Source organism: Aquarana catesbeiana, linkage group LG12, assembly GCF_042186555.1.
Source record: "Aquarana catesbeiana isolate 2022-GZ linkage group LG12, ASM4218655v1, whole genome shotgun sequence".
Classification (NCBI taxonomy): domain Eukaryota; kingdom Metazoa; phylum Chordata; class Amphibia; order Anura; family Ranidae; genus Aquarana; species Aquarana catesbeiana.
The window spans coordinates 2,839,367-2,865,844 of NC_133335.1; the positions used below are offsets into that span (position 1 = coordinate 2,839,367).

The following is a 26,478-nucleotide window of genomic DNA, read 5'->3' on the forward strand; positions in this document are numbered from 1 at the left end:
GATCTACAAGTGAGTGGAGCGGACAGGTCGGATCTCTGAGGTCCTGAGATGACTTCCCTCCTTCAGGTCCTGATCGCCCCCACCTGACCCTTCTCATTAGTGGTAATCTGGAGGTGGAGGGGACAATTGGTGATTACGGTAACCATAATCAGTTTGGGTCCAAGAAGGTCCCCTTCACAGCTGAGCCGATCTAAGCACCTTTCCTGATGCTCTTCAGCCCCCAACATCAAGATTCCCATTCTATTCAATGGTAGAGGCTCACACCTGAGGGTTGTGCTGCTTGAAGCTCAAAAAAAGTACCTGAGCTCCTCCAGGATAGTCATTCCCCTTTTTGGTCCTTATTGACTTCACTGGGAGCACATGAAAAACTGCCTTCCATCAGTGAAATTAAAAATACTCAAGTCTGACATCAGCCAAAGCAGCATTGAATGGAATACAGATAAACGTTTCATTGTATTCCATTCTATCACTATAATATGTCACATTATCTTCTATTATACACAGGGGGTGTGCGGCCCCATACATATGTCTGATGCCCCCTTCCCAGCTTGAGGATTGAATCTAGGCTAAGTAAAAAAGAGGTATCGAGTGATCTATAGAGAGAGAAGAGACGGTTCTGCAGAGGTCGCCATGCTCACTGAGCCACTCTCACTCTCTGCCCCGCCCCCCAACCCCGGCCCGGCCCAGGCTCTCTGCCCCTCAGGCCCGGCCCAGGCTCTCTGCCCCTCAGGCCCGGCCCAGGCTCTCTGCCCCTCAGGCCCGGCCAAGGCTCTCTGCCCCTCAGGCCCGGCCCAGGCTCTCTGCCCCTCAGGCCCGGCCAAGGCTCTCTGCCCCTCAGGCCCGGCCCAGGCTCTCTGCCCCTCAGGCCCGGCCCAGGCTCTCTGCCCCTCAGGCCCGGCCCAGGCTCTCTGCCCCTCAGGCCCGACCCAGGCTCTCTGCCCCTCAGGCCCGGCCAAGGCTCTCTGCCCCTCAGGCCCGGCCAAGCTCTCTGCCCCTCAGGCCCGGCTCAGGCTCTCTGCCCCTCAGGCCCGGCCCAGGCTCTCTGCCCCTCAGGCCCGGCCAAGGCTCTCTGTCCCCCTGGGCCTGGCCCAGGCTCACATTATTTTCTATTATACACGGGGTGTACAGCCCCATGGATAAATCTAATGCTTCTTCCCAGCTTTATAATTAATAAGTAAACTAGAGGTAGAAAGTGATCTATAGAGAGAGAGGAGACTGTTCTACAGCAGTGGTCTTGCTCACTGAGCCACTCTCACTCTCATCCCCCTTGGACGCAGTCTCTCTGCCCCCCCCCGACCCATGCTCTCTAACCCACCCCGGGCCCGGCCCAGGCTCTCTGCCCCCCCGCGGGCCTGGCCCAGGCTCTCTGCCTTCCGGGGGGCCTGGCCCAGGCTCTCTGCCCACCCCCCCGGTCCAGCCCAGGCTCTTTGCCCCCCCCGGCCCAGGCTCTCTGCCTCCCCCCCGGGCCCGGCCCAGGCTCTCTGCCTTCCGGGGGGCCTGGCCCAGGCTCTCTGCCCACCCCCCCCCCCGGTCCAGCCCAGGCTCTCTGCCCCCCCCGGCCCAGGCTCTCTGCCTCCCCCCCCGGGCCCGGCCCAGGCTCTCTGCCTCCCCCCCGGGCCCGGCCCAGGCTCTCTGCCTCCCCCCCGGGCCCGGCCCAGGCTCTCTGCCTCCCCCCCGGGCCCGGCCCAGGCTCTCTGCCTCCCCCCCGGGCCCGGCCCAGGCTCTCTGCCTCCCCCCCGGGCCCGGCCCAGGCTCTCTGCCTCCCCCCCGGGCCCGGCCCAGGCTCTCTGCCTCCCCCCCGGGCCCGGCCCAGGCTCTCTGCCTCCCCCCCGGGCCCGGCCCAGGCTCTCTGCCCCCCCGGGCCCGGCCCAGGCTCTTTGCCCCCCCGGGCCCGGCCCAGGCTCTCTGCCCCCCCTGGCCCGGCCCAGGCTCTCTGCCCCTCCTGGCCCGGCCCAGGCTCTCTGCCCCCCCCCGGGCCCGGCCCAGGCTCTCTGCCCCCCCCCCCGGGCCCGGCCCAGGCTCTCTGCCCCCCCCCGGGCCCGGCCCAGGCTCTCTGGCCCCCCCCCCCCCGGGCCCGGCCCAGGCTCTCTGCCCCCCCAGCCCAGACCAGGCTCCCTAACACCCCCCCTGGGCCCGGGCGCTCTATACAATAACCCTCATTTTTGACTGTCGGCCTCAGCTGAGGAAGGGGCAGCGTTCTTCCCTCCACAGTTCTGCTGCTCAGTAATATCCACCACACTTGTAATCATTATTTGTGCCAGGCACCCTCCCCCCCACACACACTGGGCCCCTCTGGGCTCTCCTCTGGGTCCTGTTGGCTGTAATTTCACCATTGATTAGGTATGTATAATGTGGAGGACTGTGTAGCTGAATCTCTCTGCAGAGTTGCTGCTTCACCTCCTGATCAAGTATTGATTACCTCCCCAGAGATCAGTGGGGGGGGGGGGGGGGGCAATTCATAAAATCTGTGTGGGGCAGCAGAGAGCGGGGTGGGGGGGCTGGGTTTAGTTTGGGTGAATAATGAAAACTAAAGACGAAGGTTTGGGCTTTATAAACGATTGAACAGAGAGGAGTGCGATGATTGGATATCGGTGGTAGAAGAATCTCATGCGTTGCTCTCTCCCATGGCAGACTATTCCTGGCGCCGGGCGCTCGGCGGTGGATTAACATTGACGGTAAAACGATGGACATCACGGTGAAGGGACTGAAGCACCCCCATCGCTATGTGCTGGACGCGGCCCAGACCCACATCTACATGCTGATGAAAAAGGTTTGTCGTTCTTCTGCGGCGGGGTGGGCGTGTCTGGCCCCGCCCCCTGCGCACATTTTACCATCTCCTTTTGTCTCCTAGTAGGATTCCTACGCTCGCTATCTGAAATCGCCCATCTACAAGGAGATGCTGAACAAGGCCATAGAGCCCCTGGAGACGAAAAAGAGGTGGGTGCTGCATTCTGACCGCCTGTAACTGAGCAGTAACGCGGGAACGCGCCCAGTCTGAGGGATTCATCCTATAGGATCTTGTGTTGTCTCTGTTGAATGTAGCTGTATCGTAATAATTTCACCTTTGGGATTATTAAAGTATTCTGAAATAAATAGAAGAGGGCGCCAACATCTAAGTGTAGTGTATTCTCTACTACACTTAATGTTGGCGCCCTCTTATATTTACTTCCTATATGTGCAATAGGTTACTACATTCATCTATAGCGCCTTCCCCAGTTCTTCTTATGGATTTGGCTCACCCAAGCCCATCCACAGTACCGATCGACATAGCGCCAAAGCTGTTGCTTATTATCTGAGGGATTGATCCCGCTACCTTTGTAGGGTCAGCAGGGAACGTTTTCCCGTAAGGCTTCATTTGCTTTTTTTCCCTGAGGAACGGATGGGGGAAGGGTTTTTTGCAAAAACCAAAAATCGATAGTATGGCCTCACAAAGGGCAGAAATCACACTTTTATTGGTCAGATGTGTCAGATTTTACTGGAATATGATTGGTCAGATGATTTCTCCTCTCCTGTACTAAAGAACATCCCAACCCCTCCCTCTCATTATTTGCATAAAATACGGTGGAGATGTTCTGTAGTTCAGCAGGGGCCCGTCCCGCGTGCCGTGTCAGGCAGGGGCCCGTCCCGCGTGCCGTGTCAGGCAGGGGCCCGTCCCGCGTGCCGTGTCAGGCAGGGGCCCGTCCCGCGTGCCGTGTCCGGCAGGGGCCCGTCCCGCGTGCCGTGTCCGGCAGGGGCCCGTCCCGCGTGCCGTGTCCGGCAGGGGCCCGTCCCGCGTGCCGTGTCCGACAGGGGCCCGTCCCACGTGCCGTGTCCGGCAGGGGCCTGTCCTGTCTGGGAAATTGTAGTACATTATATTATTATTATATTACATTACATACATTATATTATTATGTTGGAGCTCTTTGGTCAGCTGAACCTACGCAGAAATATTCTTGGTGCTCTGCTGCCCTCTGATGGCCATTTGTGGCATTGCAGGCAGGTGGTCAGACTGTCCTATGTGTGTATAATCTAGAAGGTGTTGGTCGCTCCCTGGACAGTCCTCCCAAAAGCGATAATTCCCACCGATGACGAGATCTCTATGTTCCCGGCTCTGCAGGAGGTTCCTACCACCCTTGTTGGATTTCTAGTTTATAATATAACATGGGGAGTATGGACAACTTTTCTTTCCTCTTCACCCTTCAAATGTGGAAGATGAAATACCCCCGGGGCAAAATATACCCAATTTTACCCATTGGAAGGATGCGGCATTTCATACCGGACCCCAGAAAGACAGTTGGATCTTCACCTTCAAAATATCCTAAAAACTGTCCTTTATAGATTAAACAATGGAGACCAATGATTATCTGACCTGTTTTTAATTTTCTTTTTATCATAAATGCCTCGAGCCGTATATCATTTTCGCCACTCTTACTGTAAAGAACCCTTCCTAAAAGGATGATAACATTTCTTTCCTCCACACACCTTTGATGCCTCGTTTATTGTTTATATGATCCTTAGATGAGATACAGTGCCTTGAAAAATTACCCCTTGAAATTTCCCACATTTTGTTACAACCAAAAACATAAATGTATTTTATTGGGATTTTATGTGATAGACCAACACAAAGTGACACATAATTGTGAAGTGGAAGGAAAATGATAAATGATACAAATAAATATGTGAAAAGTGTGGGGGAGGGGACATTTGTATTCAGCCCCTTTACTCTGATAACTAAAATCTAGAGGAACCAATTGCCTTCAGAAGTCACCTAATTAGTAAATAGAGTCCACCTGTGTGCCATTTCATCTCAGTATAAATACAGCTGTTCTGTGAAGCCCTCAGAGGTTTGTTAGAGAATCTTAGTGAACAAACAGCATCATGAAGGCCAAGGAACACACCAGACAGGTCAGGGATAAAGTTATGGAGAAGTATAAAGCAGGGTTAGGTTATAAAAAAATCTGCCAAGCTTTGAACATCTCACGGAGCTCTGTTCAATCCATCATCGGAAAATGGAAAGAGTATGGCCCAACTGCAAACCTACCAAGACATGGCCGTCCACCTAAACTGACCGGGCCGGGCAAGGAGAGCATTCATCAGAGAAGAGCCAAGAGGTCCATGGTAACTCTGGAGGAGCTGCAGAGATCCACAGCTCAGGTGGGAGAATCTGTCCACAGGACAACTATTAGTCGTGTTCTCCACAAATCTGCCCTTTATGGAAGAGTGACAAGAAGAAAGACATTGGAGAAAGAAAGTCATAAGAAGTCCTGTTTGTAGTTTGTGAGAAGCCATGTGGAGGACACAGCAAACATGTGGAAGAAGGTGATCTGGTCAGAGGAGACCAAAATTCAACTTTATGGCCTAAAAGTAAAACGCTATGTGTGGGGAAAACTAACACTGCACATCACCCTGAACACACCATCCCCACCTTGAAACATGGTGGTGGCAGCATCATGTGGTGGGGATGGTTTTCTTCAGCAGGGACAGGGAAGCTGGTCAGAGTTGATGGGAAGATGGATGGAGACAAATACAGGACAATCTTAGAAGAAAACCTGTTAGAGTCTACAAAAGACTTGAGACTGGGGGGGAGGTTCACCTTCCAGCAGGACAACGACCCGAAACATCCAGCCAGAGCTACAATGGAATGGTTTAGATCAAAGCATATTCATGTGTTAGAATGGCCCAGTCACAGTCCAGACCTAAATCACATTGAGAATCTGTGGCAAGACTTGAAAATTGCTGTTCACAGACGCTCTCCATCCAATCTGACAGAGCTTGAGATATTTTACAAAGAAGAATGGGCAGAAATGTCCTCTCTAGATGTGTAAAGCTGGTAGAGACATCCCCAAAAAGACTTGTAGAGAAAGGGGGTTCTACAAAGTATTGACTCCGGGGGGCGCCATACAAATGCCCCTCCCCCCACACTTTTCACATATTTATTTGTATCATTTTCCTTCCACTTCACAATTATGTGACACTTTGTGTTGGTCTATCACATAAAATCCCAATAAAATACATTTATGTTTTTGGTTGTAACATGACAAGATGTGGGGAATTTCAAGGGGTATGAATACTTTTTCAAGGCACTGTATGTGTTCTAAGAATAGGACTGGAGATCTATCAGCCTGCACTGTGTCCTCCCAAAGACTAGAGAGTACCAGAGTGTGGAAGGTATGTCAGAACCCCACCATGCAGAGTACCGGAGATTGCAGGAAGAGTCCGGGAGAGATTAGATGGGTAAATCCTCCTGTATAAATGTCATGTGACCAATCCCATTGTTCTTAATCTGAGGCACTAGAGAGGGAGAAGAATTGTGGGGTGGGAATGATGGTGGAGATGAAGGTGGAAATGATGGCGGAATGATAATGGTGGGAATGATGTTGAGAATGATGGAATAATGGCAAGAATGATGGCGGAGATGATGTTGGTAATGATGGGGGAATGATGGAGAGATTGAAGCTGCGCAGTAATGACGGCTGGGGTGATGATGGAAGTGATGGAAGGGATGATGTTGGTAATAATGGTGATGATGCTAGGCATGAGGGCAGGGATGATGATGAAGATTATCTTGGGAATGATGTTGGGAATGATGATGGTGGAGATGATGTTGGGAATGATGATGGTGGAGATGATGTTGGGAATGATGATGGTGGAGATGATGTTGGAAATGATGGCAGGGATGATGATGAAGATTATCTTGGGAATGATGTTGGGAATGATGATGGTGGAGATGATATTGGGAATGATGATGGTAGAGATGATGTTGGAAATGATGATGGTGGAGATGATGTTGGAAATGATGGCAGGGATGATGGTGGGGTTGTTGGGAATGATATTGGAGATGATTTTGGGGATGATGGTGGAGTGGTTGTTGGGAATGATGTTGGGAATGATGGTGGAGATGATGGTGGAGATGATGGTGGAGATTATATTGGGAATGATGTTGGAAATGATGGTGGGGTTGATGATGGTGGGACTGATGGTGCGAATGATCGCAGAAATAATGGTGGAGATGATGTTGGGAATGACGATGGTGGAGATGATATTGGGAAAGATGATGTTGGGAATGATGATGTTGGGAATGATGATGATGGAGATGAAGTTGGGAATGATGGCAGGGATGATGAGGGGATTGATGGTGAGCTTGTTGGGAATGATGGTGCGAATGATCGCGGAAATAATAGCAGTGATGATGGTGGGAATGATGGTGGATATGATGTTGGGAATGATGATGGTGGAGATGATGTTGGGAATGATGTCAGGGATGATAGTGGGGTTGTTGATGTTGGGAATGATGGCAGGGATGATTGTGGAGATGATGTTGGGACGGATGGCATGGATGATGCTGGAAACGATGTTGGGAATGATAGGTTGGGTGTTCCCCTGTCCAGCTGACTCTTTTTGGATTCATAGAGTTGATGATGACATATGGATTTCAGACATTTGTTCATTCTTGAACATGCCCCAGATTGCTGCTATCAGGTGGTATACGGACTCTGGGGCAGTGAAGAGGTTAATCCCAACTTTTCTTTGGTGGCACACATCTGTTCCCTATATGGGAGCCTCATTATTAGAGAGCCTGCGCTGTAATTGTCAGCAAATTGGAGGCTGGGAACTCTTCCTGCCATGTGTCCCCTCTCTACACTTTTCCCAGAAACGCCTCTCCATTTCCCATCAACCTTTCCCTCTCATTGCACTTTTTATAGAAACTCCCCACCATTTCACTGTTCCTATCATCTCCTGAGCTTTTTCCCATTCATCCCCACACTTTTCCTATCTCTCCTCACCTTTACCAGGGACTCCTCCCTCTGTTCCAGCCCAGGAACTGAGGGAGGAGTCCAGTCTAGCATCTCAGATTAGGGAAACCCCCTAGGGGCACAGTGCAGGTTGAGTGATCTCCAGGCCTATTCTTAGAGCACATTTTGTTGAACGACTTGTTTCTGGTCCATGGGCTATATAAAGGACAGTGGGGTTCTTTGCAGTAAGAGCAGACAAGCTGTTGAATGGCAAACTGCATGAGGCAGCCTCTGCTGCAGCCTCTTGCCTTGTGACTTGCTACAAAGTTACAATGCACAGTCTGATCACTGGAGGAGGGGAGACTGAGAAAATTTTCCTCCTCCTTCTACAAAGTTATAATGTACAGTCTGATCACTGGGGGAGGGGAGACTGAGGAAATTCTTTCCCCTGCCTGCAGCAGACTAATGTCATCATCTCAGCCTAGGCACAGTCACTGAATGGAGCTCAAGCATAGTTTTTTAATGTTACAGTAAGGGAAAAATGTATTTGATCGGCTGCTGATTTTGTATTTTTGCTCACTGACAAGGAAATGATCAGTCTATCGTTTTATTGGTCGGTTTATTATAACAGTGAGAGACAGAAAAACAACAAAAATATCCAGAAAAAAGGTTATAAATTGATTTGCATTTTAATGAGTGAAATAAGTATTTGATCCCCGATCAATCAGCAAGATTTCTGGCTCCCAGGTGTCTTCTATACAGGTAATGAGCTGAGATTAGGAGCACTGTCTTAAAGGGAGTGCTCCCAATCTCAGCTTGTTACCTGTATAAAAGACACCCGTCCACAGAAGCAATCAATTAGATTCCAATCTCTCCACCATGGCCAAGACCAAAGATCTGTCCAAGGATGTCGGGGAGAAGATTGTAGACCTACACAAGGCTGGAATGGGCTACAAGACCATCGCCAAGCAGCTTGGTGAGAGGGTGACAACAGTTGGTGAGATTATTCACAAATGGAAGAAACACAAAATAACTGTCGATCTCCCTCGGTCTGGGGCTCCATACAAGATCTCACCTCGTGGAGGTTCAATGATCATGAGAACGGTGAGGAATCAGCCCAGAACTACACGGGAGAATCTTGTCAATGATCTCAGCTGGGACCATAGTCACCAAGAAAACAATCGGTAACACACTACACCGTGAAGGACTGAAATCCTGCAGCCCCCGCAAGGTCCTCCTGCTCAGGAAATCACATGTACAGGTCCGTCTGAAGATCACTAATGAACATCGAATGATTCAGAGGAGAACTGGAGGAAAGTGTTGTGGTCTGAGGAGACCAAAATCGAGCTCTTTGGCATCAACTCAACTCTCCATGATTGGAGGAGGGGGAATGCTGCCTATGACCCCAAGAACACCACCCCCCACCGTCATACATGGAGGTCCTATGACCCCAAGAACACCATCCCCCACCATCATGCATGGAGGTCCTATGACCCCAAGAACACCATCCCCCACCGTCATACATGGAGGTCCTATGACCCCAAGAACACCATCCCCCACCGTCATACATGGAGGTTTTATGACCCCAAGAACACCATCCCCCACCGTCATACATGGAGGTTCTATCACCCCAAGAACACCATCCCCCACCGTCGTACATGGAGGTTCTATCACCCCAAGAACACCATCCCCCACCATCATACAAGGAGATCCTATGACCCCAAGAGCACCATCCCCCACCGTCATACATGGAGGTCCTATGACCCCAAGAACACCATCCCCCACCATCATACATGGAGGACCTATGACCCCAAGAACACCATCCCCCACCATCATACATGGAGGACCTATGACCCCAAGAACACCATCCCCCACCATCATACATGGAGGTCCTATGACCCCAAGAACACCATCCCCCACCATCATACATGGAGGTCCTATGACCCCAAGAATACCATCCCCCACCGTTCTACATGGAGGACCTATGACCCCAAGAACACCATCCCCCACCATCATACATGGAGATCCTATGACCCCAAGAACACCATCCCCCACCATCATACATGGAGGTCCTATGACCCCAAGAATACCATCCCCCACCGTTCTACATGGAGGACCTATGACCCCAAGAACACCATCCCCCACCATCATACATGGAGATCCTATGACCCCAAGAGCACCATCCCCCACCGTCATACATGGAGGTCCTATGACCCCAAGAACACCATCCCCCACCATCATACATGGAGGTCCTATGACCCCAAGAACACCATCCCCCACCATCATACATGGAGGTGGAGACATTATGCTTTGGGGGTGTTTTTCTGCTAAGGGGACAGGACAACTTCACCGCATCAAAGGGACGATGGACGTGGCCATGTACTGTCAAATCTTTGGTGAGAACCTCCTTCCCTCAGCCAGGGCATTGAAGATGGGTCATGGATGGGTCTTCCAGCATGACAATGACCCAAAATACACGGCCAGGACAACAAAGGAGTGGCTCAAGAAGAAGCACATTAGGGTCCTGGAGTGGCCTAGCCAGTCTCCAGACCTTAATCCCACAGAAGATATGTGTAGGGAGCTGAAGGTTCGAGTCACCAAACGTCAGCTTGGAAACCTTCATGACTTGGAGAGGATCTGCAAAGAGGACAAAATCCCTCCTGAGATGTGTGCAAACCTGGAGGCCAACTCCAAGAAACGTCTGACCTCTGTGATCACCAACAAGGGTTTCTCCACCAACTACTAAGTCATGTTTTCTGAAGGGGTCAAATATCTTATTTCACTCATTAAAATGCAAATCAATTTATACCTTTTTTGAAATGCGTTTTTCTGGATATTTTTGTTATTTTGTCTCTCACTGTTATAATAAACCGACCAATAAAATGATAGACCGATCATTTCTTTGTCAGTGAGCAAACGTACAAAATCAACTGATCAAATACATTTTTCCCCTCACTGTAAATGGTGGAGCTTTTCTGACCAATCATTCTTGTCTTGTATATTGTGGGGTGTCAGGAATTGGTTCATGGAGATTTGTAAAGTTACTGACGGGTCGGATCGAATAAAATGTCACATTCCTTTCACAGCAGTAACTTCCCGTTCATGCGGAGACATCGGCGGTCCAGCCCCAGCCCGGTGATCCTGCGGCAGCTTGAGGAAGAGGCCAAAGCCAAAGAGGCAGCCAACACCGTGGACATCACGCAGGTCATGAGCAAACTAGACCGCAGGAATCAGCCAAACCAGGCGGCTCCAAAGGCCACCTAAACTCGGGGCCCTGCTGGGATGGGGCCCCATAAATATCACAATGGCATCCCATGTAGTTTCAGAGAGAGAGGGAAACTTAGAGAAGGTCTAGAAGTGGAAAGACTTCTACAGTTCTAGAACTCGCCACTAGAGGTCGCCATGGCTTTACATTTCTAGGACAGGCTGTTAGAGTGTAGAGATAGAAGAGAGGAAACTTCCAAGTTATCACATTTTTATTAGACAAAAACTCCGCTCAGCAAATCACAGCCCAATATACCTGTCAAGTCTCCGAATCAGAGGCCTCCAGCAGTGCAGAGTATTTCAGGAGAGGAGAGTTATAGAGGAAGGAGAGGAGTCCTCCAGCAGTGCAGAGTATTTCAGGAGAGGAGAGTTATAGAGGAAGGAGAGGAGTCCTCCAGCAGTGCAGAGTATTTCAGGAAAGGAGAGTTATAGAGGAAGGAGCAGAGTCCTCCAGCAGTGCAGAGTATTTCAGGAGAGGAGAGTTATAGAGGAAGGAGCAGAGTATTTCAGGAGAGGAGAGTTATAGAGGAAGGAGCAGAGTCCTCCAGCAGTGCAGAGTATTTCAGGAGAGGAGAGTTATAGAGGAAGGAGAGGAGGCCTCCAGCAGAGTATTTCAGGAGAGGAGAGTTATAGAGGAAGGAGCAGAGGCCTCCAGCAGTGCAGAGTATTTCAGGAGAGGAGAGTTATAGAGGAAGGAGCAGAGTCCTCCAGCAGAGCAGAGTATTTCAGGAGAGGAGAGTTATAGAGGAAGGAGCAGAGTCCTCCAGCAGTGCAGAGTATTTCAGGAGAGGAGAGTTATAGAGGAAGGAGCAGAGTCCTCCAGCAGTGCAGAGTATTTCAGGAGAGGAGAGTTATAGAGGAAGGAGCAGAGTATTTCAGGAGAGGAGAGTTATAGAGGAAGGAGCAGAGTCCTCCAGCAGAGTATTTCAGGAGAGGAGAGTTATAGAGGAAGGAGCAGAGTCCTCCAGCAGAGTATTTCAGGAGAGGAGAGTTATAGAGGAAGGAGCAGAGTCCTCCAGCAGAGCAGAGTATTTCAGGAGAGGAGAGTTATAGAGGAAGGAGCAGAGTCCTCCAGCAGTGCAGAGTATTTCAGGAGAGGAGAGTTATAGAGGAAGGAGCAGAGTCCTCCAGCAGTGCAGAGTATTTCAGGAGAGGAGAGTTATAGAGGAAGGAGCAGAGTCCTCCAGCAGTGCAGAGTATTTCAGGAGAGGAGAGTTATAGAGGAAGGAGCAGAGTCCTCCAGCAGAGCAGAGTATTTCAGGAGAGGAGAGTTATAGGGGAAGGAGCAGAGTCCTCCAGCAGTGCAGAGTATTTCAGGAGAGGAGAGTTATAGAGGAAGGAGAGGAGTCCTCCAGCAGAGCAGAGTATTTCAGGAGAGGAGAGTTATAGAGGAAGGAGCAGAGTCCTCCAGCAGTGCAGAGTATTTCAGGAGAGGAGAGTTATAGAGGAAGGAGCAGAGTCCTCCAGAAGTGCAGAGTATTTCAGGAGAGGAGAGTTATAGAGGAAGGAGAGGAGTCCTCCAGCAGTGCAGAGTATTTCAGGAGAGGAGAGTTATAGAGGAAGGAGCAGAGTCCTCCAGCAGAGCAGAGTATTTCAGGAGAGGAGAGTTATAGAGGAAGGAGCAGAGTCCTCCAGCAGAGTATTTCAGGAGAGGAGAGTTATAGAGGAAGGAGCAGAGTCCTCCAGCAGTGCAGAGTATTTCAGGAGAGGAGAGTTATAGAGGAAGGAGCAGAGTCCTCCAGCAGTGCAGAGTATTTCCGGAGAGGAGAGTTATAGAGGAAGGAGCAGAGTCCTCCAGCAGTGCAGAGTATTTCAGGAGAGGAGAGTTATAGAGGAAGGAGCAGAGTCCTCCAGCAGTGCAGAGTATTTCAGGAGAGGAGAGTTATAGAGGAAGGAGCAGAGTCCTCCAGCAGAGTATTTCAGGAGAGGAGAGTTATAGAGGAAGGAGCAGAGTCCTCCAGCAGTGCAGAGTATTTCAGGAGAGGAGAGTTATAGAGGAAGGAGAGGAGTCCCCCAGCAGTGCAGAGTATTTCAGGAGAGGAGAGTTATAGAGGAAGGAGCAGAGTCCTCCAGCAGTGCAGAGTATTTCAGGAGAGGAGAGTTATAGAGGAAGGAGCAGAGTCCTCCAGCAGAGCAGAGTATTTCAGGAGAGGAGAGTTATAGAGGAAGGAGCAGAGTCCTCCAGCAGTGCAGAGTATTTCAGGAGAGGAGAGTTATAGAGGAAGGAGCAGAGTCCTCCAGCAGAGTATTTCGGGAGAGGAGAGTTATAGAGGAAGGAGAAGAGTCCTCCAGCAGTGCAGAGTATTTCAGGAGAGGAGAGTTATAGAGGAAGGAGCAGAGTCCTCCAGCAGTGCAGAGTATTTCAGGAGAGGAGAGTTATAGAGGAAGGAGCAGAGTCCTCCAGCAGTGCAGAGTATTTCAGGAGAGGAGAGTTATAGAGGAAGGAGCAGAGTCCTCCAGCAGAGCAGAGTATTTCAGGAGAGGAGAGTTATAGAGGAAGGAGCAGAGTCCTCCAGCAGAGCAGAGTATTTCAGGAGAGGAGAGTTATAGAGGAAGGAGCAGAGTCCTCCAGCAGTGCAGAGTATTTCAGGAGAGGAGAGTTATAGAGGAAGGAGCAGAGTCCTCCAGCAGAGTATTTCGGGAGAGGAGAGTTATAGAGGAAGGAGCAGAGTCCTCCAGTAGAGCAATAATCCAGGTTTATGTGGAATGGCAGGAGAAATTTGTACAGACATTTTACAAGTAAAATACATTAACCAAAATCAGACACGTTTCAGGGTTATAGAAACCTCTTCATCGGGGTTATACAGAATGATAAAAAATACATTTACAGGAAAGAATAAAAAAAAGTACAACATGAATGAATAAGAAATAATACATTGAAATTACAGAATAATAAAAAAAATAAACATTTATAGTAAAGAATAGAAAAAAATACATTGTATATTAAGGAATAAAATAGACCACGTTTAAAGTAGAAAAGAATACATTTATATTAAAGAATACAAAAAATACACTTATATGAAATAATAAGACATTTATTATATTAAGTAATAATCAACTTTAAATAATAACAAATACATGTATATTAAAGAATAAATAAATAATATAAAGTGATACATTTATAGAATTTGTAGCCCTGATGAAGGAGAAGTTTCTCTACGTTTTGTTGTCGTCTTGTAAACCATAAAGTGTTTTTTTTCCATTTGAAATGTCAGTTCAAGTTTCTTCTGAAGCTCCACACAAAGCCGACACACCAATATAAACCTGACTCTAACCCCTCCCCCCCCACCCCTTCCTCAACTGAAGAAGAGGCTGTGCCTGGAGTTGTTCCTTATTATAGGCGGGGTATTGGTGAGGTGGCGCAGTCACCTACGATAAAATATGTTGCGGCAGGTTGGGGGCTCCGTCCGCTGGGCTTTGTTTCATCTGTCACCTTCTTTATTTCCTGTTACAGAAAATTCAAGTATATCACTGTCTTTTCTGTTACACACAATGGAGAAGAATATAAATGTATCAGAAAAGACAGTAATATCATGGAGAGGGCGGAGTCGCCAACAATAAAAGACATAAAATTGGAGAAGAATATAAATGTATTTAAATTGGGCTGACTCCGCCCTCTCCATGACATCACTACCTTTTTTTTTTTTTGTTCCATTTATACTCTTCTCCAATTTTATGTATTTTAATAGCAGTGACTCCGCCCTCTCCATCACATCACTTTCTTTTCTGTTAGCTATATTCTTCTCTGTTGTATGTATTTATAATGGTGATGACTCCGCCCTCCTCATGACATCACTGTCTTTTCTGTTAGCTATATTCTTCTCAGTTATATGTATTTATATTGGTGATGACTCCGCCCTCTCCATGACATCACTGTCTTTTCTGTTACACACAATGGAGAAGAATATAAATGTATCAGAAAAGACCGTGACGTCATGGAGAGGGTGGAGTCACCACCAATATGAATACATAAAACGGAAAGTAATATAAATGTAACAGAAAGGAAAGTGATATCATGGAGAGGGCAGAGTCACTAACAATAAAAGACATAAACTTGGAGAAGAATATAAATGTATTTAAATTGGGGTGACTCCGCCCTCTCCATGACATCGCTATCTTTTTTTTTTTTTGTTCCATTTATATTCTTCTCCAATTTTATGTATTTTATTAGCAGTGACTCCGCCCTCTCAGTCACATCACTGTCTTTTCTGTTAGCTATATCCTTCTCTGTTGTATGTATTTATAATGGTGATGACTCCGCCTTCTCCATGACATCACTGTCTTTTCTGTTAGCTATGTTCTTCTCCGTTTGTATGTATTTATATTGGTAATGACTCCGCCCTCTCCATGACATCACTATCTTTTCTGTTATTCTTATATTCTTCTCTGTTATCTGAATTTATATTAGTGATGACTTCCCTTTTCTATGAGATCGCTGTCTTTTCTGTTACATATAACCGAGAAGCATATAAGTGTAACAGAAAAGACAGTGATGTCAGAGAGAGGGCGGAGTCATCACCAATATAAATACATATAATTGAGAAGAATATCACCGTCTTCTTTCTTTTCTGTTACATTTATATTCTTTTCCATTGTATGTATTTCCATTGTTGGTGGCTCCGCCCTCTCCATGACATCACTATCTTTTCTGTTACACTTCTAGTCTTCTCAGTTATATGTATTTATATTGGTGATGACTCCGCCCTCTCCATGACATCACTGTCTTTTCTGTTACACTTATATGCTTCTCGGTTATATGTAACAGAAAAGACAGTGATGTCAGAGAGAGGGCGGAGTCATCACCAATATAAATACATATAACTGAGAAGAATATCACTGTCTTCTTTCTTTTCTGTTACAGTTATATTTTTCTCTGTTACATGTATTTTTATATTGGTGGTGACTCCGCCTTCTGCACAACATCACTGTATTCTTTATTTCCTTTTACAGTTCCATTCTTCCCCAATTTTATGTATTTTATTAGAGGTGACTCCGCCCTCTCCATGACATCACTTTTTTCTGTTACATTTTGTTTACATCTGTGACATCGTCTTTTTTCTGTTACATTTATATTCTTCTCCATTGTGTGTAACAGAAAAGACAGTGTTGTGACGGAGAGGACGGAGTCACTACTAATAAAATTAAAGAATATAAATGGAACAAAAAAAAAACATAGTGATGTCATGGAGAGGGCGGAGTCACCCCAATTTAAATACATTTATATTCTTCTACAATTCTATGTCTTTTATTGTTAGTGATTGCGCCCTCTCCATGACATCACTATCTTTTTTTGTTTCTATTTATATTCTTCTCCAATTTTATTAGTAGTGACTCGGCCCTCTCTATGACGTCACCGTCTTTTCTGATACATTTATATTCTTCTCCATTGTGTGTATCAGAAAAGACCGTGACGTCATGGAGAGGGCGGAGTGGTGACTCCGCCTTCTGCACAACATCACTGTCTTCTTTATTTCCTTTTACAGTTCTATTCTTCCCCAATTTTATGTATTTTATTAGAGGTGACTCCGCCCTCTCCATGACATCACTGTCTTCTTTATTTCCTTTTACAGTTCTATTCTTCCCCAATTTTATGTATTTTATTAGAGGTGACTCCGCCCTCTCCATGTCATCACTGTCTTTTCTATTACATTTATATTCTTTTCCGTTGTATGTATTTCTACTGATGGTGGCTCCACCCTCGCCATGACATCACTGTCTTTTCTGTTATTCTTATATTCTTCACTGTTATCTGAATTTATATTAGTGATGACTTCCCTTTTCTATGACATCACTGTCTTTTCTGTTCCTTATATTCTTCTCTGTTATTTGTATTTATATTGGTGGTGACTCCGCCCTTCTGCACGACATCACTGTCTTCTTTATTTCCTTTTACATTAATTTTCTTCCCCAATTTGATGTATTTTATTAGCGGTGACTCCGCCCTCTCCATGACATCACTGTCTTTTCTTGTACATTTATATTCTTTTCCGTTGTATGTATTTCTATTGATGGTGGCTCCGCCCTCGCCATGACATCACTGTCTTCTTTTTTTTTTTCCTGTTACATTTGTATTCTTCTACTTCAATTTTATGTATTTTATTAGCAGTGACTCCTCCCTCTCTATGACCTCACTGTCTTCACGTTCAATAAACACGTTCTTTTTTGCGTTCTTGTCTTCCGTCATTTCTGTTCACGCTGTATGTGTGAAATGTATACTGCCTGTGTGAGTGAATGCTCCCGTAGGGGGCACTTCTAGTTCCCCCAGTGATATCCTCTGCTCTCTCCTTACAGCTCTGCCATTACACGGCTCCCATCCCCCACCTGACTGTCTACACGGGTACCTGCGCTCCTCCATCCCCCACCAGCCCCTTCCTGTCCTGCCGCCCTACAGTGGAGCTCTCCAGTCCCTCCCCCGCGCACATTGCCCTGCCCAACTCTGCTGTCTGCCCCTCCCCCATCAGCGTAGCTATAGAGAGCACGCCGGGCATGGAGAGGAAATGGGAGGCCAACAGGGCCGGCGACTCGGACTACCAGTTTTCTTCTTCCACCGACAACACGGAGGCGTCGTTCAGGTCGGAGTCTGAGACGGGCGGGAACCACCATCTCTCCGTCCCGGTGGAGATCAAGGCCGTGCCAAAATCCAAAGTCACCCTGTCCTTCAGCAAGCTCCTGAAGAGGGGGTGCTCCAGCTCGCCCGTCTTCGCCACCCTTTCCCCCAAGTGCCCGGCGGTGAATCACGGCAAAGTGCAGCCGCTCAACGAACTGGAGCAGCAGCTGCAGCAGACGTCCAGGAAGGTGACCAAGTAAGTAGATTGGGGTGGGGGAGAGTTCGCCAACAATCAATGTTAATTGTTCAGAAAGAGTTAATAGGGAAGATGTCACAGTTTGACCACTAGATGGAGCTGAGGATCAGTATTGATTTCCTGTGATCCTTTGCTCCATCTACTGGCCATAATGTAGTATAGACGTATGCGTTTCGTTTCCGTCTGAATACAAATTCGGACAAATTTTTGGTTATTCAGAGATTTGGTTGTATCCAAACACTCCGTATGAAATAGTAACGAATTTCTTAGATAACGAATATATGAAATAAATTGAAAGGAATTTCAAAAGAATTCCAAATTTTTGAAACGATTTGAAATTTGGGGGACTCCACGACATTTTTTTTTTTAGGTTTTTTTTATTTTATTTTGGCCGAGATTCCCCTTAAAATCATACCAAACCCAAAGGGCCTGGTATGGATTTTTTTTGGGGGGTGGGGGCCACGCAGTTTTTTTCTGACTATTATTATTCTTAATTTTTATAATAACATTTTATAATAATAAAATTCTTATTATTACTCTTTTTTTTTTTTTTTTCATTACATTTCCGCTCTCGGTAGGGAAGCATGCTGACAACTGATAAGTCCTTGGTTGTGAAGGACACGGCGACCGCCTTCCTGGCATGTTCCTTTTCCATCTATTCTTCACGCAGAATTCGAATTGGTCGATTAATTTTTTGACCGATCTGAATTTGAGTTGATCCGAAAATTTTTAATTTGTTATAAAATTAAAAAAATGAAACAAATTCCGAAATTAACCAATTAAATGAAAATTAGCAACATAGTGAATCTATCGTGAATGAAACAAAACACATTTTTCACGAGTCAATCTTTTTTAACTTTCGACATGTAAAGGAAATATAAGGAAAACATTAAATTTTGCCCAGTACTAGTGTACTAGCAGTTTCACTGGATTACACTCTCACCTACCTATTCAGGGTGGAGTGACCACGTCTTCTGATACTCCACCCCCCCAACAATTACTATTAATGCATGCTCCCTCCCTAATGCACACTCCCTCCATAGTTCAGGACGTATACCTTGTTGGGGGTTCACATTGGCAGAGTGGGGGTGCACTTTAACGAGTCATTGAATGCATATAGAAATACTATAAGTACCTAAATCGGTCTTCATATCAGCCCCACCCCACCTCACTTCCTGTCCTGGTGACTTCTTGTATGTCAGTGTGTTGTAGAGTGTCACCCAGACAGGAAGTAAATGAAATGTCTAGTTTTAATCAATCACCATGAATGTTGGTATTGTCACAGTCTTCGTATGACATGTTCAGGTAGAGGGTATTCCCAGGTGGGGTTTGATTCCCATCTAATAAACTCAACCCAGGAGGAGAGGCATAGGTGGAGTTTAATCCCCATTTAATAAAGAAGCTCTAGCCACAAGGAAAGGCATAGGCAGGGTTTGATCCTCATTTAATGAGAAAGCTCCACCCAGGATGAGGCGTAGCTGGGATTTGAGCCCCATTTAATGAAGACGCTCCACCCAGGAGGAGAGGGGTAGGTGGTGTTTGATCCAGATTTACATGAAGCTCCACCCAGGAGGATAGTCGTAGGTGGGGTTTGATCTCCATTTAATGAAGACGCTCCACCCAGGAGGAGAGGGGTAGGTGGTGTTTGATCCAGATTTACATGAAGCTCCACCCAGGAGGATAGTCGTAGGTGGGGTTTGATCTCCATTTAATGAAGACGCTCCACCCAGGAGGAGAGGGGTAGGTGGTGTTTGATCCAGATTTACATGAAGCTCCACCCAGGAGGATAGTGGTAGGTGGGGTTTGATCTCCATTTAATGAAGACGCTCCATCCAGGAGGAGAGGCGTAGGTGGGGTTTGATCCCTATTAGATGAAGAAATGAAGAGGCATCACCCAGGAGATGTGTTTGAGGTGGGGGGGGTGGATGTAATGATAATGGGAATATTTTCCATCATTTCTGATTGGCTCGGGTTCATTTCTATAATAATTTCAATATTCATTATTTTATTGAATTCAATATTTAATATTTCATTATTCAATTACATTTTTTTTTTTTAACAATTTCAGTTTCAATCTATTTTTCATTATCTGAAGGTTATTTGCCATCTAATTATGGTAGAGGTATAGAAAGGGCCTATTATGCTGCATATAGTTGGCCTAGTGGGTGTGGCTTTGTCACCATTTTATTGGTTCCGCTATTTTCAGTCCTTAGTGACATCAGTTTGTGAATTGCATTTCTGTGTCTGTTGGCTGATCATTGCATGGCGTTGCTTGTTTGTCTTCACATGTTCTCAGAAACGTCCCCCGTCTTCTGCATGCATGCGTCCAGTTTGTACTGTATCCGTATTCACCCGACATCGGTTAATCCTCACTGCATGATCCACTCAGCTACGGACGGTAAGACGCCATCTTTGCATCTAACCAAGGGTTAAAGTAGACTTGTTGCCTGCCCGAGGCCGCCTGACTGTCATGGTTATCCTCACTTTGGTACTTGGAGTCATTGACCACCCGAGATAAGAATGCAGATCAGGAACATCAGAAGAAAGACGTTCTCTGTATACTTGTCAATGACTCAAATTGTTGAATCTGCAGGATCCACGTGACAGCTCATCAATGGTCATTAATGACAACTTTCATGTATCCTTTTTGTCCAGTCCCTTCACATTATAGGTAGGCCACATCCAGGACCATAGCAAGCCCTGATGGAAAAGGGAGAGGGGCTGACCTGTCCCCGGCCCAGCCTGGCTTTTTCTGTTACAGGCGGCCTGGCTCGTTCTGTCCTGTCCCGGGCCGGCCTGGCTCGTTCTGGCCTGTCCTGGGCCGGCCTGGCTCGTTCTGGCCTGTCCTGGGCCGGCCTGGCTCGTTCTGGCCTGTCCTGGGCCGGCCTGGCTCATTCTGGCCTGTCCCGGGCCGGCCTTGCTCGTTCTGGCCTGTCCTGGGCCGGCCTGGCTCGTTCTGGCCTGTCCTGGGCCGGCCTGGCTCGTTCTGGCCTGTCCTGGGCTGGCCTGGCTCGTTCTGGCCTGTCCTGGGCCGGCCTGGCTCGTTCTGGCCTGTCCCGGGCCGGCCTTGCTCGTTCTGGCCTGTCCCGGGCCGGCCTTGCTCGTTCTGGCCTGTCCCGGGCCGGCCTTGCTCGTTCTGGCCTGTCCTGGCCCAGCCTAGCTCATCCTGCCCTGTCCTGGCCCAGCCTAGCTCATCCTGCCCTGTCCTGGCCCAGCCTAGCCCATCCTGCCCTGTCCTGGCCCAGCCTAGCTCATCCTGCCCTGTCCTGGGCCAGCCTAGCTCATCCTGCCCTGTCCTGGGCCAGCCTAGCTCATTCTGCCCTGTCCTGGGCCAGCCTAGCTCATCCTGCCCTGTCCTGGGCCGGCCTACCTTATCCTGTCCTGGGCCGGCCTGCCTCGTCCTGCCCTAGCCCAGTCTGGCCTAGCTCGTCCTCTCCCAGGCTGGCCTAGCTCGTCTTGTCTTGTCCCAGCCTACCTTATCCTGTCCCAGGCCAGCCTGACTCGTCCTGTCTTTTTCCAGCCTACCTTATCCTGTCCCGGGCCGGCGTGGCTTGTCCTGCCTTGTCCTCTCCAGGGCCTGCCTAGCTCATTCTGTCCTGTCCCAGCCGGGCTTATCCTAACCTTGGCCGGCCTTGCTCGTCTTGTCCAGGCCCAGCCCACCTTGTCCTGTCTCGATCCAGCCTGACTCCTGTCTTGGCCTGGTCAGGCTTGGCCTGTCATTTCCTGGCTATCATTTTGATGCTGTAGCTTCATTTCCCTCTTATCTCTGACCCAGAACCAGGTTGTAGCTAGGAACATCCAAGCTTCTGCTCTTCAGACATCCGGGCAGCATCAGACAGTATGAGATGCCCGGGCCCAGGATATATACACTGTATTACCAAAAGTATTGAGACGCCTGCCTTTACACACACATGAACTTTAATGACATCCCAGTCTTAGTCCGTAGGGTTCAATATTGAGTTGGCTCCGCCCTTTACCGCTATAACAGCTTCAACTCTTCTGGGAAGGCCGTCCACAAGGTGTTGGGTTGTGGTCAGGACAGTCAAGTTCTTGTTCTCCAAACTCACTCATCCATGTCTTTATGGACCTTGCTTTGTGCACTGGTCCAAATCATTTTGTGGAGGGTGGATTATGGTGTGTGGGGGGGGGGGGGGGGGGGGATTATGGTGTGGGGTTGTTTTTCAGGGGTTGGGTTTGGCCCTTTAGTTCCAGTGAAGGGAACTCTTAAGGCGTCAGAATACCAAAGACATTTTGGACAATTTCATGCTTCCAACTTTGTGGGAACAGTTTGGGGACGGCCCCTTCCTGTTCCAAAATGACTGCACCAGTGCACAAAGCAAGGTCCATAAAGACATGGATGAGCGAGTTTGGGGTGGAGGAACTTGACTGGCACCAACCCTATAGAACATCTTTGAGATGAATTTAGAGTGGAGACTGCGAGGCGGGCCTCCTCATCCAACATCAGTGCCTGACCTCACAAATGCTCTTCTGGAAGAATGGTCAAACATTCCCATAGACACCCTCCTAAACCTTGTGGACGGCCTTACCAGAAGATTTGAAGCTGTTATAGCAGTAAAGGGCGGAGCCAACTCAATATTGAACCCTCCGGACTAAGACTGGGATGACATTAAAGGTCATGTGTGTGTAAAGGCAGGCGTCCCAATACTTCTGGTAATATAGAGTATATTCCTTCATTCAGCCATCCCGGGCCTCATAGGGGTTGTATGGAGGGGCCGCGTTGCTCAGTAATTAGGAATAACTTGACTTTTCTGGGTTGCAGCTTCTTCCAGATAAAGGTGGACATCCCAGCGGAGAGTCGGATCTACCCCATTGACTCGGAGGAGGAGGAGGACAGTCAGCTGGCCTGCAAGGACTCGGTCCAGGAAGTAATCTGCCCCTGGGAGCACATCATAGAAGAAGGTAAAGCTGGCTAGCGGCACGCTGCCTATGGACGCCCGGGAATGGGGCCCTTCTCATATACTGTGGCCAGGAGCCCCTCTGACTAAGTGCATTAGGATCCGCTACCAACTGAGCGATCGCCTTCACCATTAACCAGATCACTGCCAGAGGGGGTGGGGGGATGACCGAACCCCCCCCAACCCTCCCCCGCCTTCACACTCAAGCACAGCACTATTAGCCAAAAGCACCCAGAATCCTTTACAGCCAAGGGGCCCCTAGAACCTCAGGGGACCTCCCCAGCGGTGAAGTGGTTCAGCATACCTGTAGCCGGTACATTGTGTTCACAATATCACATCGGTGGCCTCGAGTCCTCTGTGTGACTGCAGACTGGTTGGATGACGATGATGGAGGACAGTGCGATCCCCCCCCCCATACTCCATCTGGAGGTAAAGCCCTCCAAGGGGCATCAGACTGAAGGGGGCGCCACGCATAAGAACCATGAACTCACATGGAACGGGGGGGAGGGGGGGGGATTCTGGGGCATTTCAGTAGCAATGTTATGTTATCCTCACTTCTCTTCCCCGGGGGGACATTTATAAAACTCGCACCGTCATCTGCTGATATGGAGGTCTCACTCCCAACAGCAGGATTTATTATTGTTACAGCAGCAGGAGAGAGACTGCAGAGAGCTACAGAGGGGGAAATCTCACCAATGGAGTGCCAGAAAAACATGACGCCAGCGGGGGATTCACCCTTCCAAGATCTGTCCATCAACACAATGAAATCTCTGCGGGGTTCTGCTTTATCTGCCAAAATATTGGATATTCTGTTCAGCAAATCCTGTGATTCGCACTCCCTACCGCACAGTATAGACAGGTGATAGTACCACCAATCACAGCCTGCAGCTCTGCTGCTTCCTCCCCCTCCAGCCTCTAGTACCTCAAATCCTCCCCTTCAGCCTCTAGTACCTCAACTCCTCCCCTTCAGCCTCTAGTACCTCAACTCCTCCCCCCTCCAGCCTCTAGTACCTCAACTCCTCCCCCTCCAGCCTCTAGTACCTCAACTCCTCCCCCCTCCAGCCACTAGTACCTCAACTCCCCCCCTCCAGCCTCTAGTACCTCAACTCCTCCCCCTTCTAGTACCTCAACTCCTCCCCCCTCCAGCCTCTAGTACCTCAACTCCTCCCCCTTCAGCCTCTAGTACCTCAACTCCTCCCCCTTCAGCCTCTAGTACCTCAACTCCTCCCCTTCAGCCTCTAGTTCCTCAAATCCTTCCCCTCCAGCCTCTAGTACCTCAACTCCTCCCCCTCCAGCCTCTAGTACCTCAACTCCTCCCCTTCAGCCTCTAGTACCTCAACTCCTCCCCTTCAGCCTCTAGTTCCTCAAATCCTTCCCCTCCAGCCTCTAGTACCTCAACTCCTCCCCCTCCAGCCTCTAGTACCTCAACTCCTCCCCTTCAGCCTCTAGTACCTCAACTCCTCCCCTTCAGCCTCTAGTTCCTCAAATCCTTCCCCTCCAGCCTCTAGTACCTCAACTCCTCCCCCTCCAGCCTCTAGTACCTCAACTCCTCCCCCCTCCAGTACCTCAACTCCCCCCCTCCAGCCTCTAGTAGCTCAACTCCCCCCTTTCCAGCCTTTAGTAGCTCAACTCCTCCCCCTCCAGCCTCTAGTAGCTCAACTCCTCTCCCTCCAGCCTCTAGTAGCTCAACTCCTCCCACTCCAGCCTCTAGTACCTCAACTCCCCCCCGCAGTACCTCAACTCCCCCCTCCAGCCTCTAGTACCTCAACTCCCCCCTCCAGCCTCTAGTACCTCAACTCCCCCCTCCAGCCTCTAGTTCCTCAACTCCTCCCCCTCCAGCCTCTAGTACCTCAACTCCTCCCCCTCCAGCCTCTAGTACCTCAACTCCCCCCTCCAGCCTCTAGTATCTCAACTCGTCCCTCTCCAGTACCTCAACTCCCCCCTCCAGCCTCTAGTACCTCAACCCCTCCCCCTTCAGCCTCTAGTACCTCAACTCCTCCCCCCTCCAGTACCTCAACTCCCCCCCTCCAGCCTCTAGTAGCTCAACTCCTCCCCCTCCAGCCTCTCCAGCCTCTAGTACCTCAACTTCTCCAGCCTCTAGTACCTCAACTCCTCCCCCTCCAGCCTCTAGTACCTCAACTCCTCCCCCTTCAGCCTCTAGTACCTCAACTCCTCCCCTTCAGCCTCTAGTTCCTCAACTCCTCCCCCTCCAGCCTCTAGTACCTCAACTCCTCCCCCTCCAGCCTCTAGTATCTCAACTCCTCCCCCTCCAGTACCTCAACTCCTCCCCCTCCAGCCTCTAGTATCACAACTATTCTCCCTCCAGCCCCTAGTTCCTCAACTCCTCCCCCTCCAGCCCCTAGTTCCTCAACTCCTCCCCCTCCAGCCCCTAGTTCCTCAACTCCTCCCCCTCCAGCCTCTAGTACCTCAACTCCTCCCCTTCCAGCCTCTAGTACCTCAACTCCTCCCCTTCCAGCCTCTAGTTCCTCAACTCCTCCCCATCCAGCCTCTGGTACCTCAACTCCTCCAGCCTCTGGTACCTCAACTCCTCCCCCTCCAGTACCTCAACTCCTCCCCCTCCAGCCTCTAGTTCCTCAACTCCTCCCCCTCCAGTACCTCAAATCCCCCCCCAGCCTCTAGTACCGTAAACCCCCCTCCAGCCTCTAGTACCTCAACTCCTCCCCCTCCAGCCTCTAGTACCTCAACTCCTCCACCTCCAGCCTCTAGTACCTCAACTCCTCCACCTCCAGCCTCTAGTACCTCAACTCCTCCCCCTCCAGCCTCTAGTACCTCAACTCCTCCCCTTCCAGCCCCTTGTGCCTAAGCACCTCCCCCACAGACTTTATATCCATACGCCTAAAATACATAAACTCCTCCCCTTTTAGCCTCTAATACCTAAATGTCTCCCCCTATAACCACTAATACATAAACCACTCCCCCTTCACTACCTAAACTCCTCCTTCCAGCTTCTAACCTGACCCCCCCTTCAGCGCCCCGTATGTGAAACATGTTCGGATAACAACACTGTAGAATGCAGGAGATCCTGATTGGCTCTGTGGAGCATTTGGGGGAGGGGGGGGGGTAATATAAATACAGATGTCAGGTAGGTGTAGTGCCAGTCTTTGCTGGTACAATTGATGGTTTTTGGATATCTTATCTCTAATTTCGCCCATTTTAGCCTTAATAAAATGTAGAGTCCTACTAACCCCTCCCCTCGCAGGGCGGCCATAGTCCCGCAGGTGGGGGCCATGTACCCTAATAGAGAAAACCATTGTGAGTATTGCATGTCCCCCGAGTCAGCAAGGATCATCCACCTGAGACTCCTCCCCCTGGGAAAGCTTCACCCACCAGTGACTGGCACTTTGCTTTTGCGGGAGTAAGGGTGGTACTCCCCTTCAAGGGCGATAAGATACATTGCCCCTCCCCCACCTCCATGTAGCTGAGGCTGGTGGTCTGTAGCGGGAGGACTGCGTCTGATGTCTGTGCTGTCTGCTGCGTTGTTGTAGCTCGGCCTTGTGTCGTGTCTGATGCCTTACTCTTCATGTCTCTGATTAAACAGGAATTTTGTGACTGATGGCTCTCTGTGTCCCTTTATTTCCTCCCATCGTTCTCCTGTGACTACACACTTTACCTGCTCTTCTTCACTCGCTTGCTGTTCCATATTTTCATGATAGGTTCAGGCTGCGGTAATGTACTCAGCACCCCGGTTGAACAGCTGCTGAGATAAAGTTCCAGGAGACCCAGGGAAGGGTGAGGTGCCCTCAAGATGGTTGAGTTGAGGGG

At 49.0% G+C, this 26,478-nt stretch overlaps 1 protein-coding gene across 2 annotated transcripts; it reads left to right on the top strand.

Moving 5' to 3' along the window:
• Positions 1–2,631: 2,631 nt before the first annotated feature.
• Positions 2,632–26,265, top strand: LOC141113813 (regulator of G-protein signaling 9-like; the record flags this gene model as incomplete). Of its 2 annotated transcripts, XM_073607125.1 has the most annotated exon segments (6): positions 2,632–2,770; positions 2,855–2,937; positions 10,799–10,916; positions 17,268–17,779; positions 20,076–20,177; positions 22,560–22,696. In XM_073607125.1, coding segments are annotated over 5 exon segments (922 nt in total), but the record flags the coding sequence as incomplete, so codon positions are not given.
• Between the last annotated feature and the right edge of the window lie 213 nt (positions 26,266–26,478).